The sequence below is a fragment of the Hemitrygon akajei genome, chromosome 16 (genome assembly GCF_048418815.1).
Source record: "Hemitrygon akajei chromosome 16, sHemAka1.3, whole genome shotgun sequence".
NCBI lineage: Eukaryota > Metazoa > Chordata > Chondrichthyes > Myliobatiformes > Dasyatidae > Hemitrygon > Hemitrygon akajei.
In genome coordinates, this window is record NC_133139.1 from 25,387,052 (window position 1) to 25,404,288 (window position 17,237).

The following is a 17,237-nucleotide window of genomic DNA, read 5'->3' on the forward strand; positions in this document are numbered from 1 at the left end:
TCCAGCATCTGCAGAATCTTGTGTTTATCATTTGCTGGACTTGCATGCTGGTGTAGTCCAACTGATAAAGCCTGTGACTGATCCTTAGCTTAGATTTGACCACTTTTAGTCCTTTATCAAATGGGTTCCACTTGAATTTGTGTCTGTGGTGGAAATCCTGTGTAAAAGGCAGGTAAATTACAATTGAAATGGAAAGTAAATTTCCTTATCTTTTGAGTAATGAAGACATCCCACTTTCCAACACATGGGGATAAAGCTATTTGTATGGCATTTGTAAATTAAAATTAACTTTTGTCCATGATACGAAAAGTTTTATAATAAAATGATTCTCAGAAAATAACATTTAACAGCTTTTAGCAGAGCTTTAATGTTGCTGTAGTATTGGGAAGTAAGACTAATTTTCACGAAAGAAGCTGTTGAAGCAATAGTTTGTGCATATGATGTAATCTTAGAATTTGCAACGTAACATATTTGTCAAACCAATTAGGGTGTTTTTAACAAGAATTGTAATAAAAGTTTATCATGATTGAAGGATAGTTTATTTCAGTTAACACTCTTAACTGAAGAATTGTGTATAATCTCATTCTTGTTTCTTAGTGCCTTTAAAAGGGAGCAGAAATAATTTCTAAAATGGTGTACGCACTTGCTTTTCTTCCACAGGCAACCATGTGCCAGTCAGAGCAGCCTGAAGGACATAAATTGGGATAGTTCACAATGGCAACCATTAATCCAGGATCGTTGCTTTTTGTCCTGGCTGGTGAAGATTCCTTCGGAGCAGGAACAACTACGAGCCCGTCAGATCACAGCACAGCAGATCAACAAGCTGGAGGAACTCTGGAAGGTATGTGTATATGTATGTGCCATTTGATACAGTGGACTCCCAATGTGGCATTCCAAAAATATTTGTAATTACTGGAATGAGAACTTCCAGATGAAATGTTAACTAGGTACACATCCTGATTTTTTTTTTAAATACATAGATGCAAACAAAGAGTTCAATGTCATTCCAACCATGCAGCAGATACTGATACTGACTATCTAGATACAGAGAATGTAGTCTAGGATCATTGCCTGGTACATTGTTGAAATGGTATTGAGCAATCTGCTAAAGTGAGAATGTGTAGCCAGTTTTCCAGGCTTGAGGGAACATAAAGGAATTTGAATGCGGTATTGTAATTTAAACCACTAAAACCTAAAAGTAACATACCCAAGACACTGCAGGATGTGCAAATATGGGCATGGTGTGCATTTGATATGCACTGCAGTATCTATCTATCTAAAACATTAACTACAAATTTGCTGCTTCATTAGAATTTATTCTTATGTTAGAAAGTGAAATATCAGAATTGATAAAATATCGTAGTTATGCTTCAAATCACTTCATTCACACTCATTAATGTTTGGATATTACTCTTTGTGTTTAGGATAATCCATCTGCAACCCTTGAGGATTTGGAGAAGCCCGGAGTAGATGAAGAACCCCAGCATGTCCTCCTTCGGTATGAAGATGCTTATCAGTATCAGAACATCTTTGGGCCACTGGTCAAACTGGAGGCTGATTATGACAAAAAGCTGAAGGAATCACAGGTATTGTACAGAATAAACCTCTGCCCCAAAGAAGCAGCATTTTAAAAAAAAAAATCATTTGTACTATTCAGCTCTTTATAAGTGGCTCTGAAGAGGGTGGTCTCTGTGGCACTAAGTATTCTTAACTGAGCCAAATGTTCATGCAGCCCAGTGGGTCTCTGGTTAGTTTTTATTTGCTGATCAGGCTGATCTAGTTTGATGGTTTCATGAATACATAAAACCTGTGCATCTAGAAGATCTGAAGACAAGGGAATAGATATTGTGTCACCACTGGTATAAATTCATGGTTGGACCATTCGAATTAATTCTACGTATAAAGCCTGGAGATTCTGTAGCATGTATTTATCACAATGACACCTGCATTCCAGTGTAAGGTTCTTGTTGCGTTCTCCATAAGAGTGAGTTGGTTAAGGCTCTTAAGACACATGAAATCATAATGTATCTGGAGTTAACTGATAGTTTCTCTTTTTATTCATTTCACATGGAGTGACCTTCTCATTGACACAGTGATTCCATGACTTGATTTTTGTTAATGAGTCCTTTTATGTTTCTGACTTTAGACTCAAGATAACATCACTGTCAGATGGGACTTGGGTCTCAACAAGAAACGGATTGCTTATTTTACTCTGCCCAAAACAGACTCTGGTAAGTGTGAACCTGATTAATGTTTGGATCTCCTTTATTAATAGGCATCAGATGCTGTAAGTAAGTGTTTGTATTCTGAATGTATTGCACTTTATACAAAGGGCACTAGTGTAAAAATACAGAAGTTCTCTATGCCAGGGAGTAGTGATGAGTGCAGAGGAGTTCTGATAATATCAGTAAATTGTAGTCAATTCTGAGGCTAATGAGAAATGCTTTGTGTAATGTAAAAGCTTGACTCTTTTTGCATTGCATGGATGTTGCTTGCTGCTGAACACAATCGCTCTCCATTCAAAGATAGGTAATTCCCAAGCCAGTCATTCTTCTAAGTTGTTCAAAGTAAATATTGTGAAGCTTACAGATTTACTGAATCGGGTGCCAGCTTACAGTTGCAAGAATAAGTTTGTGACTTACATGCAGTTACATGGCTTTCTGCAATAATTACCCATTAAAATGGTCTGATCTTCATCTAAGTCACAATAATAGACAAACACAAACTGCCTAAACTAATAACACATGGTTGTACTTTTCATGTCTTTTATTTAACACATTGTTTAATCATTCACAGTCCAGGCTGGAAAAGTATGTGAACCCTTGTTAGAACCTCCTTTTTTGGCAATAACCTCAACCAAATTATTCTTGTAGCTGCTGATCAGACTCTGCACAAAGGCAAGGAGGAATTTTAAACAATTCCTCCATATAAAACTGTTTCAGTCCATCAGTATTTCTGGGATACCTTGCATGAACAGCCCTCTTCAGGTCATGCCATAGCATTTAATTGGGTTTGGACTCTGACCTGGCTATTCCGAAACACAGACTGTCGTCTTTTTCAAACTTGTTGCATCATCTAATTTCTGTTAAGCTTCAGGTGACAGACTACTACCCTGAAATTCTCCTATAAACTGTTTTGTTACAGTTTTGAAATCATTGTTCCCTCAATGATTGCAAGTTGTCCATGTCCTGAGGTGACAAAGGAGCCCCAAACCATGATGCTCCCTTCACCATGCCTCACAGTTGAGATGAGGTTTTGGTGTTGATGTGCAGTGTCCTTTTTCCTCCAAATACAGCAGAGTTCATTTAACTTTTATCTACAGTGTCCCAGAACTGTTACGGAACATCTGGGTGGTCTTTTGCGAACTTAAGACATGAAACAATGTTTTGTTCTGTTGTCTTTTTTTTGGAGAGCAGTGGTTTCCTCTGGTGTCCTTCCATGAACACCATTCTTGTTCAGTGTTTTTCTTATAGTGGACACATGAGCAGAGACTTTAGAAAGTTCTAGAAATTTCTGCAAGTCTTTTGCTGTTACCCTTGGTTTCTTTTTCACCTCCTTCAGCATTCATTGATTAGAACACCTGACCAAATAGCTTCTATAGAAGGCATTACCCCAGAGGTTCACATGCTTTTTTGAACCTAGACTGTAATTGGTTATATGGTGTACTAATTATTGACGAGAAGTACAGTCGTTTGTGTTAATCTCTAAAGATGTCTCTGATTGAAGTGCATGAATTTATTCATTGAGTCGCACAGGCCAAAAAGTAGTTCTGAAGAGGATAACTAACCCCCACACCCCCTCCCGATCTGGTAGTGGCATGAAAACAATGGGTGCTGACTCAATCTGGAGAAGAATATTTAGCTTCATTATCCTTGCTGTTCAGATTTACCAGGTGGAAATCTTATTTTAATGAATGCTTCTGCAGTTGGGTAATCTATACTCATTAGATTCAAAGTCAAAGCTCATACCACACGAATCATAGGCATGTGCTTGGATGGCCTGGATCTCTGGAACAAGAAACTATGCCTTAACAAAATTATTTTAAGTTGGTACACACTCACTCAGAATACTTAGCCATGATCTTGGCAGCTTTTAAATATTCATGGATCAGTTAGAGCAGCTAATGAACACCGGAGGCAGTTTGGAGGTATGCTCTTGTGTGCTGTGGCCATAATCTAATTTACATCACTTACTCTTCAGATATGCGTCTGATGCAAGGAGATGAAATCTGTCTACGCTACAAGGGTGACCTCGCACCCCTCTGGAAAGGAATTGGACACGTGATCAAAGTCCCGGACAGTATCCTTTGTATCTTACTCATTTGATTTATGGATGTTGTACTGCTGAAGTCTCCACAATACTGAAATAGGCTGCCTCTAACCTCTGCTAAATCCTGCTCTGCTAAGTATCAGAAATGCCAGCTTTTAGATTAAGTGTGCTTGGCTCTGTCAGGTACCTTGTGGAGCAATAAGTCTCATGGTCCTTTAAAAGAAAATCTGCACTTCCTGAGAATGGTGGAAGTTAATTCAATCATAACTTTCAGTGAGAAATTGGATAAATAAATATACACAGTTTGACAAGTCTTTGTGTGGGTGGTGGAGGGTTAAACAGATTCAAGATTAGGAAGAAGATATTGAAGAGTACACAGTTACCTCCAAAGAACTGGGTTAAGTTCGGCTCAGACCTTCTCATTCTGCCTGTCATATCAATGAAATAAGAACCAAATGAATATGTATCCTTAAAACAGATCAGACCATTTATTATGTCACTGCTTTTGACACCTGGTTGCACAAGTTGAGTTTGCAATTCCCTACATTACATATCAAACTATTAAGTTCAGTATTTTGTTACGAACCCCGTAACTGGGTATCTTACCAGCAAAGATAGGAGTATCCGTTGAAGTCTGATGATACTATTTTTAACAGTATTTATTAGTAAAAATACACAAAAATAATATCAATGCAAATATACAGATAATATACGACATCAATACTAAACCTAAAAGTGCGAGTATAATAATAATAATCAATAAGAAATAAGCTCTATCGTTGTCTAGGGGATAATGAATTGTCCGATGGAAATATAAAGTTCAGTTCATGCAGGCTGCGGTAGTTGCTGATCACTGTGTTGCAGTTGTTGGAAAGAGTGAGTGAGAGAGAAAATTGTGTGCAGTAACGGCTATTGCCTTTGCCAACCTTCCTTTATGATTTCGATCCATCGATGTGTCGTTGTTGTGGCCATTCAAGTACGACCCCTCCGTCCTTTAGCTAGACCGTTCCTTGGAGGACTCGTCACCCAGGCAAGGGTGGACACACACACAAGCCCCCACCGGTCTCGTAGCATCTCTCCTGGTGCGTCTGAGGGGTGTTCCCCAGACCCTACTTTTATCCCCACTCACGGGGTCTCAGGTGTCAGTCAGGTTGGGATGATGCAATCCCTCAACCAGACCACTCTGGTTGCCCCCTGAGGGGTTTCAATGAATAGAACAGTACTCAATACACAATTCCTTCTCCAAGAGACAATAGCAGTAATCTCTCTGTTTGTCAATAGGAGACATTCCAACCTGTGCTGTGCCTCTCTCTCATAAATTTGTATGAGCTGTTTATCTCTCTCATTTCCTTTGATAACAGCATCGGAATAGTAGCGATTTGCGATTCTCCAAAAGTGGGGGGGGCATTGGCGATTCTGTACCCTTCTGCCCATCAGAGTTGCTCCTCATTCGTAACAATTTCACTGGCTTATCTTTAGAAAATCCTATGATTGTGAAGGGCTCACTGCATCTGTGAATTTGTCTGCAAGGGGCAGTGGGAGTAGTTTCAGTTACTTTTGAGGTCCTTTTTTATACAATTTCAATTGAAACTTGTAACAAAAGCATATTCAGTCGATCATCCTACACAACCTGTCAGCTGTGGTGGTTAATCGTTGATTTTTTTTGTGTATTCTCCCCAACTCTCATCTCTTTTTTTTAAGAAGAAGAAAAATAGAACATTTGTCTATTCTTTGTTCAATGACTCTTCACTGCTCCTTCCCCACCCCCCATCCTGAAAATTGAATTATATCCTTATCGAGCAGATAAGGAGGGGAAAGATTCAGTTTCTCCCCATCTTATATTTTATCATGCTACAAGCATCCTTGTTGATGTGGGTGGACTTGCACTTAAGTCACTAAAACTGCCTCTGGTACCTAACTATGGCTTGATATCAAATCAAAATGTACTGGAACTGGCACTGTCCCCTGGTGAACCTTGGTGCAGGCAGTTTCCAACACTTTTTAAACTTCCTCATCATCTCAGATAATTCACTAACTCAAATTAGACATGACCTTCCCTAACAAATTCATATTGACACCTCCCTATTTTAATGTAAGTTAGTACAGTCTATCAGTTTTTCCCCACTGGTGAGCTATTAGACCTCTAATTGTCTTGTTTGTCCCTTTGTTCACCCATTATTCCTTTTTAAATACCGTAGATTCCGGACTACAGAGCGCACCTGATTAAAAGCCGCTGGCTCTAATTTTAGAAATAAAATCAATTTTTTAATTGTAAAGGCCGTACCGGATTTTAGACCGCACCGCTACTTTTAAATATACATACGTATCGGTAACACAAATTACGTTGCATATACTTTTTTACTGAACAGCACGAACAACATTCCAATATCTCCTAGCGACTGGTAAAAATATATATACGGCAGCCTACCAGGAAAAGTTATTGATCGCCTTTAACTTAAAAGCAGCATTTTCGCTCGGGTCTGACGCGCTTGCGTAACGCGATCGGGTCTAATCGGGTCTGACGCGCTTGCGTAACGCGATCGGGTCTAATCGGGTCTGACGCGCTTGCGTAACGCGATCGGGTCTAATCGGGTCTGACGCTTGCGTAACGCGATCGGGTCTAATCGGGTCTGACGCGCTTGCGTAACGCGATCGGGTCTAATCGGGTCTGACGCTTGCGTAACGCGATCGGGTCTAATCGGGTCTGACGAGCTTGCGTAACGCGATCGGGTCTAATCGGGTCTGACGCGCTTGCGTAACGCGATCGGGTCTAATCGGGTCTGACGCGCTCGGGTCTTGCTTTTCTTCGAGTATTTTCCATGTTGATGAGGGTGAGTACAAATGACTGATTTACAATAATTTAATTGTGAAAGTGCGCTTGATTTATCGTACAATTTCATTGGACCTCTGTGAACTACTCATCAATTTTATTGGTCTACTGTTACGAGGCAAAATGTTTACGAGGCGGCATGAAAAAAAAACATGTATTAGCCGCTCTGGATTAAAGGCCGCAGAGTTCAAAGCTGTTCAAAATGTGGGAAAAAAGTAGCGGCTTATAATCCGGAATCTACGGTAGTAAAAGTGAATAATGATCTCTGCCACATATTGACCTTCTATAATTGCATACCGTCAAAGCCTAAATGTGTGCAGAACTAATTTGTCCCTAGCCCTACTACTGTGTTCTAAGTTCTTACTGCATTTTACAAATTCTGCATCTGCCATACTTTAGCACTGCTCAGATTTCCCTTCATATTTGCTGCCTCCTGTTTCAGAGCCCAATAGTATGTTCCTAGCAATGTGCCCTTCATTTGAATGGTTAATTTTTATAACACATAATCCCTTGCTATTACAATATGTTTTTAACCAGTATTGAGATCCCATCACGATTTGCGCCAGTCCAATGTAAACACTGAAACAATTTGGACTTTTGTTTTTATGCTGCTCCAAGTCATGTTTCAATAATAGCTGGATTATCACCCTTCCTCTGTGTGACTTTTCCTTTCATTCATTAAGAGTAATCAAGTTTCATTATTGTCTCTTCTCTATCCTTTGCATCTGGCTTTAAATTGTTTGCTTTCGGGGTCCCATATTCCTTTCAAGCACCTGTAACTTGTATGATTCAGGCCATTTTAAAATGAAGACAGTTGTAGGCAGTATGAGTGACACTGTTAGGACTGACCTGATCAGGCTGGGAGTTGTCTCTAACTTGCCTATGCAGATTACGGGGATGAGATCGCCATTGAACTTCGCAGCAGTGTTGGAGCCCCAGTTGAAGTCACTCACAACTTCCAGGTGGATTTTGTCTGGAAATCAACTTCATTTGATAGGTAAGCTGCCAATTTACATGCCTTTTCTCTTAAAAGTAGCATCATGAACCTTTCTGCCTTGGGTCTGAAGGCTACAGCAGTAAAGCTGCCCCACTCCTGTAGTAACAAGTGCAGATATAGTGTCACAGGATAGTTTTAGTTCAATCACTTCTGATTCCATGCAGCTGGTGAGGATAACCAATATTTTTACCCATGGTTTTTTGATTTGTATTAAAATTATAAACTGATTGCTTTTTTAAAAAAAAGTATGAACATTTCAGTTGTACAATGAAAAGTGATGCTGGTATCTAAAAGACACTGACACATCCTTAGTAAGGTTAGCTCCGAGCTGTCGGAATGTTGCTTGTTAAACAGTTCTCCTTTATATGACTGTTAGCTGTTAGCATCTGATCCCAGTGCTGATAATGTGAAAGAAAAATCCATTCTATAAGATGAAGTATGTGAAGCTATAAATGTGATAGAAAAATCCATTCTATAAGATGAAGTATGTGAAGCTATAGAATGCTTGCTTTGTAATTTGAAGTTAATGCAGTTTTTACTGTGTGATGATGAAAATTTCCTGTTGAAAATACAGGGCTTCACATCTAAAAAAACAACAAATTTTAATAATACAGAATGACATTTATTGCAGTATGTCCACTATTGGGTTGCGTTCAAACAGAAGTCCCACAGAGGTGAAACTCCACCTGTATTTTTTGTCTTGTCATTCTTTACGAGATCTTCCTTTCAGATGTTTGTATTCACTTGTGCATTTTGCCCATTACAGAATGCAGAGTGCACTGAAAACCTTTGCTGTGGATGAGACCTCTGTGTCTGGATACATTTACCACAAGTTGCTTGGCCACGAGGTAGAGGATGTGATTATTAAATGCCAGCTACCCAAACGCTTCACCGCTCATGGGCTGCCTGATCTCAATCACTCACAGGTAGATGTTTTGAGTAATTTTCCTTTAACATTGTGCCTGGCTTGTTAATTCCCTTATCGCTAAAATAGACTTGTATATAGTTGCCACTTAATTTGGTATTAAAGCATATCAAGGTAGCAGTCCCTCAGATTGTTTCAGGCTGTGTGTATTAATCTGCTCCAATTGTAAATTGTATCTGATGGTTTTAAAGGCCGTTTGACCTGGAGATGGAGCAATTCTCTAACACATTAATCACAAGCCTGCTGCAGATGCTTTGTCAATGTATTGCATTGCCACTGTATGATATTCAGAATCTCTTGGTAGTGTCCCTTACATGCTTCACAGGTTCCAGAATAGAGGGAAAGAAGGCAGTTTTGGCACGTTCTGATCTGCAGTATTTACTGGAATTGGGGCCAATACCAAGGCAACCAAGAATGTGTTTTTTGATCTGTATTCACAAAATAAAATCTCTGATCTGCCAGTTACCATCAAAATGTCGTCATTCACTTTTGATGTTGCTGCTGGGAGGAAATCAGTAGCTTTGCTTCAAGTATGTTCTGGTCTTTCAAGTCCACGGTACCTGGTGTATGTTTGTGCAGTAGCATGAGTTCCTCTGGTCTCTGATCAGTTTAAACACCAAAAAGGTATCTGTTGTTGCAGCAGCAGGCAATTATTTGACTTTGTGCATTTTATGGCTACAGTACTTTATGAGTAGTGGTTTTCCCAATCTACTTCATGTTACAGGTTTTAATCTTCAAAATTTTCCTGTGTATGATAAGTTGGCCAGTGAAACTCTATGAAGAACAGTACAAAATTTTACAATAAGTGACTCACTGCAGTAAGACGTGTGGCTGCAGTGAGTGTCTAGATCCATTTAAACTCTGTTTACAACAGTATTTAGTGTTTTAAATCCTATGTAAATATTGTGCAGGTGATATTCTGCTCGCTTGAACCATGAAACACTTAGTAAACTAAGTACTGCTTTTTGAAGTAATGTACTGAAAGTGCTATGTAACTAATGCATTGAGTTGTATTGGCAAAGCTACAATATAAATGTTAAAAGACCATTGAGATTCTTTGTAATCTCTCCAACAGGTCTATGCTGTGAAGACTGTTCTTCAGCGCCCCCTCAGCCTGATCCAGGGACCACCAGGCACTGGCAAAACTGTCACCTCTGCCACTATAGTCTACCACTTGGCCAGACAGGGCAATGGGTAAGTATTGCCAGCATCTGAGCTTGTATAAATCTGGGGAAACATTTTGAGATGCTGTGCATAATCTATTCTTTCTTGTCTTTCTCTATTTTTAACATTTCGTTGCACATTCTGTTTTACCATACCCTCCAACAGAAGTAGCAGCATCAAGGAGTTTGCGTGTGTTCCATATGACTGTGGGTTTCTACAAGGGCTCAGCAATTCAATATTGATATAATTGCCTACTATATACATTGCCCTTGGTGTTAGTAGGTGATAGGAGAATAGGGGTGAATTGATGGGCATATTGGGAGAGAATAGAATGTTGGAAACATGGAAAATGCGGCAGTTGTGAGCTGGCACATAGACCTAATGACCACCTATATCATGAGAAAATATATAGTCTGTCATTTTGATCTTATTTTCTTAACCACGTCTGTTTAATCAATTTTCTTTTACTGTCCATAGCAACACTTGTATAAGCACTTGAGATTTTACCTTATTAAACAATTGGTAGGCCTTTCCACAGACGTCGACTACAGCATTAATCACTTTATCAACTCTGTTGATCAAATAATTGTACAGTTAATAGGACGCATGAATATAAACTTAGGATATCTTAGGGAGAAGGAGCAGAAACAGAAAATTTTAGAGCAAGTTACCAAAAAAGCATTCACTGCTGAAGGCATGACAATCCATAGTGATGCAATAAAATTCACAATTACACAAGATGATACTGTCATTTTGTTTGCAGATATGAAGTTGTCCTGTGATCACTCTATAATATTCTTTTACTGCTTCTCTTGCTTTATAATAATGAATTTAAGAATTAGGATCCATATACAGGGTTCCCAATAAAATGGCCCATTTCAAAGACATGTTAACTTTAGGTAACAAAGGGTTTAAATGTTCATGAGTGTCTAATGTTGACATGGAAGACTTTCTAAAAATTTACTTGGGAGGCTGTTTGTGCAAGCTATTTAATGGTTTCTTTTAATTAGTGTGATCTGAATTTCTTACTAGGTGCACTTGTGCTGTAGATTCAGTTGGTTGGAGTACTGCTATGTAGCTTTAATATGTTTTTCTTGTAGCCCTGTTCTGGTGTGTGCTCCAAGTAACATTGCAGTGGACCAGTTGACTGAGAAGATCCACCACACGGGCTTGAAAGTGGTGCGGCTATGCGCCAAGAGTCGTGAGGCTATTGATTCACCGGTCTCGTTCTTGGCTTTGCATAATCAGATCCGTAACATGGACAGGTAAGTAGCTATTGCTTGGGGCACCAGCTTATTGGTCATGCAAAGTGCAAGGCACTCTATACTGTCCTGTGTTTGCATTGAAGATGTGTGAACTTACAATGCAGGGTGAAGTGCCCTGACAGAAGAGCTTGTTACTGTATTAAATCTCTAAGTAAATAAAGATTAATTGATTCTGCCTTTCAACATCTGTGTTCCGGAATACTTCCCAACAAAAGTATTATATCTTTTGTCCTGTCGTATTGACAGAGCATGCTAGTTGAGATTTAGGCATTGACCAGTCCATGGAGTGTAGATTCTGTCATTTACAGACACTTATGGTTTACAACTTCTGGTTTTAATCAAGTTCTGTTTGTTTCAAATTTTAAGACTGAACAGAGAACTCATTTTTCCTGCTAACATTTTCTAGCACCTGGGCTTTTTTTTTGGTGTTATGAGAATGGTGAATGCACTAAAAAAATATGGTTCCTTCCATTGATTCTCAAAGCTCAAACAGTGAACTGAAATAGTTTCTAACCAAAGCCAGTTAGAAAGTGGTAGGTTTGTGTCCATTTGCTTAAATACCATTGTCTATCCAGTTAGTGCATCTGGCGTAGGTCTAAATACAGTATTTGACTACAAACTCTGTCCTTTCCATCCCCTATACAGCCCCTTTGGATGATAATAAATACTGAGATCTTGGTGCATGTTTTAAACAGGTTTAGAGCATTTCTGGGTCATTCCTGACTTGCACGGTTTAGGTTCTTGCATTTGAGAATTTAGACACTGAGCTAAACCAGCATCAGTGTCTAGATGAGGAATGCTGCTATGGAGTACAGGTGGTCCTGGGTTCTGTAAAAGTTGAAGGATGGCTGTTAGTGGTTTTCTGCTCCTGAGGGGCCCACCAGTAACTAAAATGGTCAACCATATTGGCCATGTGCATCAGCATCCAATGCTTGGAGCTTTGCTGTAACTTAAAATGGCTCAGCTCTCTGGCTTGTGCATGTAGTTGTTGTTGTGGTCAGCAGTACACTTACGACACATAATATCCATTTGCTCTGCTCTCCAGCATGCCTGAATTGCAGAAGCTGCAGCAGCTGAAGGACGAGACTGGTGAGCTGTCATCCGCCGATGAAAAACGCTACCGTGCCCTTAAAAGGACAGCAGAGCGTGAGCTGTTGATGGTAGGAAGCTCGTCATTTTATTGCATTAAATCACGTGCTTCATAATTCTCAAAGATCACCTACTTGCATGTCTGCTCGTGAAATGGTACTTTTAAATGTTTTACTGCATGTTAATGAATTTGTTATTTGGGAGACAAGTCATTGAAGATCTTGTGGGTGGCAATAGTGTTGAGGTTGACAGCAATGTCCGAATGTCCCTGCTTTGCAAATCCCAGCAGAACATTATTGACTGCCCTTGCTCTAGAATTACATGTGGAATTAATTTTGTTTGCTCTGTTGTAGTTCTACTCAAAGCCACTTTTTTTTTGCCTCTAAGCAATTGTGTTATGTTCTTTTATAGAATGCGGATGTTATTTGCTGCACTTGTGTAGGAGCCGGCGATCCTCGTTTGGCTAAGATGCAGTTTCGTTCCATTCTGATTGATGAGAGCACCCAGGCCACAGAGCCAGAATGTATGGTTCCTGTGGTCTTGGGAGCAAAGCAGGTATGTTATGTGCATTGAGAGTTTGTGTAGTCTTTTTTTAATTTGCAAATTGCAGAGAAGACTTTGTATAATTAAGAATACTAAAGACCATGTCATAAAGTTCAGGACTGAGATTCTCTAAAAGATGAGTGAGGCTAACATTGAATTTTTCTGTGAAGACTAATAATTTGGTTATGATCCATCTTGAGTTTGGAAGTGTGGGTAAGATTTTATCTGGGCTGAAATTAGACTTAATGCTGTTGAACTGATTTTCTTTGGTCCTTCCAAGTAATTTTCTTGAACTTGAGAGGGTGAAACTATAATAGACTTCAGCTCAAGGCAGGCGGTACCAATTCATTGATGTCACTGACTCACCTCAAATGGCTGAATTTTTTAATTAGATGTGCATTTTGTTTCTTGCATTATGTGAACAAACATTGCTTAACCATTTGGAACAAATCAGCTAGTTACCATTGGCTAAGACAACCATATTGAACTGAACCAAGTGAGATTACTTGATTTTTGGGGGGATCAACCACAAAGTAAATGGGTACAATTTTGAATTTGAGTTGTTTTTCTTTATAGCTGATCTTGGTCGGTGATCATTGCCAACTAGGTCCAGTGGTTATGTGCAAGAAAGCTGCGAAAGCTGGTCTGTCTCAGTCGCTGTTTGAGCGCCTGGTTGTTCTGGGGATTCGCCCAATACGTCTGCAAGTCCAATACCGGATGCACCCAGCCCTCAGTGCCTTTCCATCCAACATTTTCTATGAGGGCTCACTGCAAAATGGTGTTACTGCAGGTAAAATTATTGGAGGCAGAGACAGTTTACAAAATAACTCATCCATTTTCTTGAACCCAAGGGTCTGTCATTGATTTTACTTTAATGTGGCATTTTCAGTAGTGTGCGTAGTGACAGTCTCTGCAGTCAGGCCTATTCTCTTGAATATGTTTTGTTTGTGTGATTTTTGGAACATGGTACATTGGTCACAGCAAGTATGACTATTAGTAGAAGTTTCATTACCACTTTCAAACAAAAAACCTTCTGGGTTTTTAAATGTATATTAACGTTATATGTAATTTCTCAGTGTTATTCCTGTGTATCATGATTAGTGAAAGATGCAGGTGACCTGGTGAAAACAAAAATCTAATTTCCCCAAAACCTGATAGGCCATAAATATACCAGTAGATCACAGATGGTTCAAAATTAAGCCTAGCTGTCTATCTCTATATCCTTATTAAGTTAGAGTTAATCTTGGCTTTTAATGGTTGGCATTAACTCATTCCCTATTGACTTTGTATAGTTAACAGATCTAAAAGTAGATTTATGTCCAGTAGTTTCACTCAGCAAAGTTGTTTATTGCCTAGTGGTAGTGTACTAAAATCTCAAGAAAGAATTGTCACTGAATATGTGTAGAAGTGCAGTGTATGCTGATAGGTGTATAGCTAAGCAATGAGAGATCATTCTGCATTGTGGGTTTGTCTCTTTGATGGTTTATTTCTGGTTCACAGCGGATCGTATTAAGAAAGGTTTCGACTTCCAGTGGCCACAGCCTGACAAGCCAATGTTTTTCTATGTGACTCAAGGACAGGAGGAAATCGCCAGTTCAGGCACTTCATACCTTAATAGGTGAGTACAGAGCTAATAAATCTTTGCCAAATCATACACTTCCTTTCAGCTATTTTAGATCTTTCAAAGGCAATTATTTAATATTTTTGATTCCTTGAGCTTTTGTTTTGTCAGGAATAGGAGACAAAACCAATCTTTTTGCTGTGTTTAGTGCAATCACTATTATAATGGCAAAGCACAGCAATAATTTGAGTAAACGTATATGTATCTGGGCATCGAAAATTATTTGTTAATCTTGGCAATGAAGCAGGAATGTAGAGGCAGTGCTAAACAATATTATAGCGTTGGAATGATGGGCAGGGATTTACCACCAACATTTGTCACGTCTAGTACCTCAAAGCTGAAATCTCTTCTCTTCTCAGGACTGAGGCAGCCAATGTAGAGAAGATCACCACCAAACTTCTGAAAGCAGGTGCCAAACCAGATCAGATTGGCATCATTACACCGTATGAGGGGCAGCGGTCATACCTGGTGCAGTATATGCAGTTCAGTGGTTCTCTGCACACCAAACTCTACCAGGTACTGTTTACTAACATTTTTGTGGTAGTTTAGGCAATGTTGTCAGTGCTATGGTCTACCACAAGTTAGCCTTTCTAATGCAAAATAGAGTTGAGGGTTTCTCAGCAGCAGGGAATCGCTACAGTAAAAATCAGTAGAACATTTTATCGTGGCAACATTGAGCATATTGAGGTTTTCTATTCGTTTGGTAGTTGGAGTTGCTGTGTTATAAAATTCTTGTGTGCATCTTCTAGGAGGTGGAGATTGCAAGTGTGGATGCGTTTCAGGGTCGAGAAAAGGATTTCATTATCCTATCGTGTGTTCGAGCAAATGAACATCAGGGCATTGGATTTCTCAATGACCCTCGCCGCCTGAATGTGGCTCTGACAAGGGCAAGGTGAGAAGTTATGGGAAGAGGTGATATTGCAAAAAGATATTAAAAGCAGAGTGCATAATCAAGTGTAGGTATTTGGTAGCATTATGTGGCTAAATGAGATCTTGAGAGGGAATATATTTGTTTTGATGGCTGTGAGAATTAGGTGCATGTGAGGTTGAGTGTATTGTGTTATGCAGTGGTATGTCACAAGTCTATAATGTGCTATTATGTAGGCATTTGCTTCACACCCTTTGCATTCCTGTTCTGTGTTAAACACTAAAATTGGGTGTCATATAGCTGCTCATTCTTGCCCAATATCCAAGGTCTGTAAATAGTATAATTTGGGCAAAAACAAGTAGCCATTAGTTTCTGTAGCAGAAAAGATCTGGGGAGGTGTGGACAGATAGGAAAATTAAGTTTGTGGGATGGATGGGAACTTTGTAAGGTGGGGAATTCTGTTGGAAATTTTTTCAGTTCCTTTTGAAATGTAATCAAAAAGTTTTATGTAACCTCTGGTTTTCAGATACGGTGTAATTATTGTGGGGAATCCAAAGGCTCTGTCTAAACAGCCACTGTGGAATCACCTGCTGAACTATTACAAGGAGCAGAAAGTGCTGGTGGAGGGACCACTGAATAATCTACGTGAGAGCTTAATGCAATTCAGCAAACCCCGGAAGCTTGTCAATACCATCAACCCGGTAAGGAAAGCGTAGAGCTTGCTGACAGTCGGTCTGTCCTCAGCTAGATGCTCACCCATCTGTGACAGACAGCAATTTCTCTTGACATGGGCAGATGGTTGTGGCAGATTGTTCACACAGAAGTGATTGAAACAGTTAAACTCCTTGCAGCTGGTTTCTTTACCCACTCAACAACACACACAAAATGCTGGTGGAACACAGCAGGCCAGGCAGCATCTATAGGGAGAAGATAGATGCTGCCTGGCCTGCTGTGTTCCACCAGCATTTTGTGTGTGTTGTTTGAATTTCCAGCATCTGCAGATTTCCTTGTGTTTGTTCTTTACCCACTGTTGTTTTAAACTGGAGTTTTATAAAATTTCCCTATGTACAATTTTGTTAGTTCCATTTCTTTGTGTGGAATTTCTGCAGGCAACTGGCAGCTTACAAGCAGTGTTGTCTGTACTTGAGTGATGTCTGAGTCTAATTAGAGAGACAGCAGTCTGGTCCCTTTGCAAACAGCACGGTAATGGTCCTTCAGCCGCCATGTTTGTGCTGACCGTGATGCCAGTTTAAACTGATTCCACCTGCCTGTAAAAGATCTGTATTCCTCTCTTCCTTGCTTGTTCATGCGCCTGTCAATATGCCACTTAACTGTTGGCTGTTGTACGTATTTCCAATGGTGTTATTTTTGGGTCTGGAGTTAAATAGTGTTCTTCAAACTGAAACTAGTTCTTTAGTGGGATGTGATTTGTACTAATGAATATTCCTGTGTTTCAGGGAGCTAGATTCATGACCACGGCCATGTATGATGCTCGAGAAGCCATCATCCCAGGCTCAGTGTATGATAGGAGTGGCCAAGGTAATTTTGTTTGAATTCAGAACTGTTGGCACTGAAAGCTTGATTAATATGAATGTCAACTAATCCAAGCTTGGCTCAAGTTGGTTGGCTTCTTGACACTGTGATCATGGGATTCAAGTTTATGAAG

General features: G+C 39.6%; 1 protein-coding gene across 2 annotated transcripts in view; it reads left to right on the top strand.

Moving 5' to 3' along the window:
- The window catches only part of upf1 (UPF1 RNA helicase and ATPase), a 52,924-nt gene that overhangs the window by 28,447 nt on the left and 7,240 nt on the right, over positions 1 to 17,237 (top strand). The window contains exons 5-20 of one of the 2 annotated variants that reach the window (XM_073068440.1): positions 661 to 841; positions 1,425 to 1,586; positions 2,147 to 2,231; positions 4,201 to 4,308; positions 7,988 to 8,096; positions 8,863 to 9,022; positions 10,097 to 10,215; positions 11,286 to 11,450; positions 12,496 to 12,610; positions 12,951 to 13,094; positions 13,659 to 13,872; positions 14,583 to 14,700; positions 15,063 to 15,219; positions 15,453 to 15,595; positions 16,098 to 16,272; positions 17,029 to 17,110. In XM_073068440.1, the coding sequence (XP_072924541.1) occupies positions 661 to 841; positions 1,425 to 1,586; positions 2,147 to 2,231; positions 4,201 to 4,308; positions 7,988 to 8,096; positions 8,863 to 9,022; positions 10,097 to 10,215; positions 11,286 to 11,450; positions 12,496 to 12,610; positions 12,951 to 13,094; positions 13,659 to 13,872; positions 14,583 to 14,700; positions 15,063 to 15,219; positions 15,453 to 15,595; positions 16,098 to 16,272; positions 17,029 to 17,110 (2,237 nt within the window). The remainder of the gene's footprint in view (positions 1 to 660; positions 842 to 1,424; positions 1,587 to 2,146; positions 2,232 to 4,200; positions 4,309 to 7,987; positions 8,097 to 8,862; positions 9,023 to 10,096; positions 10,216 to 11,285; positions 11,451 to 12,495; positions 12,611 to 12,950; positions 13,095 to 13,658; positions 13,873 to 14,582; positions 14,701 to 15,062; positions 15,220 to 15,452; positions 15,596 to 16,097; positions 16,273 to 17,028; positions 17,111 to 17,237) is intronic. The other variant, XM_073068441.1, reaches the window with a different exon arrangement.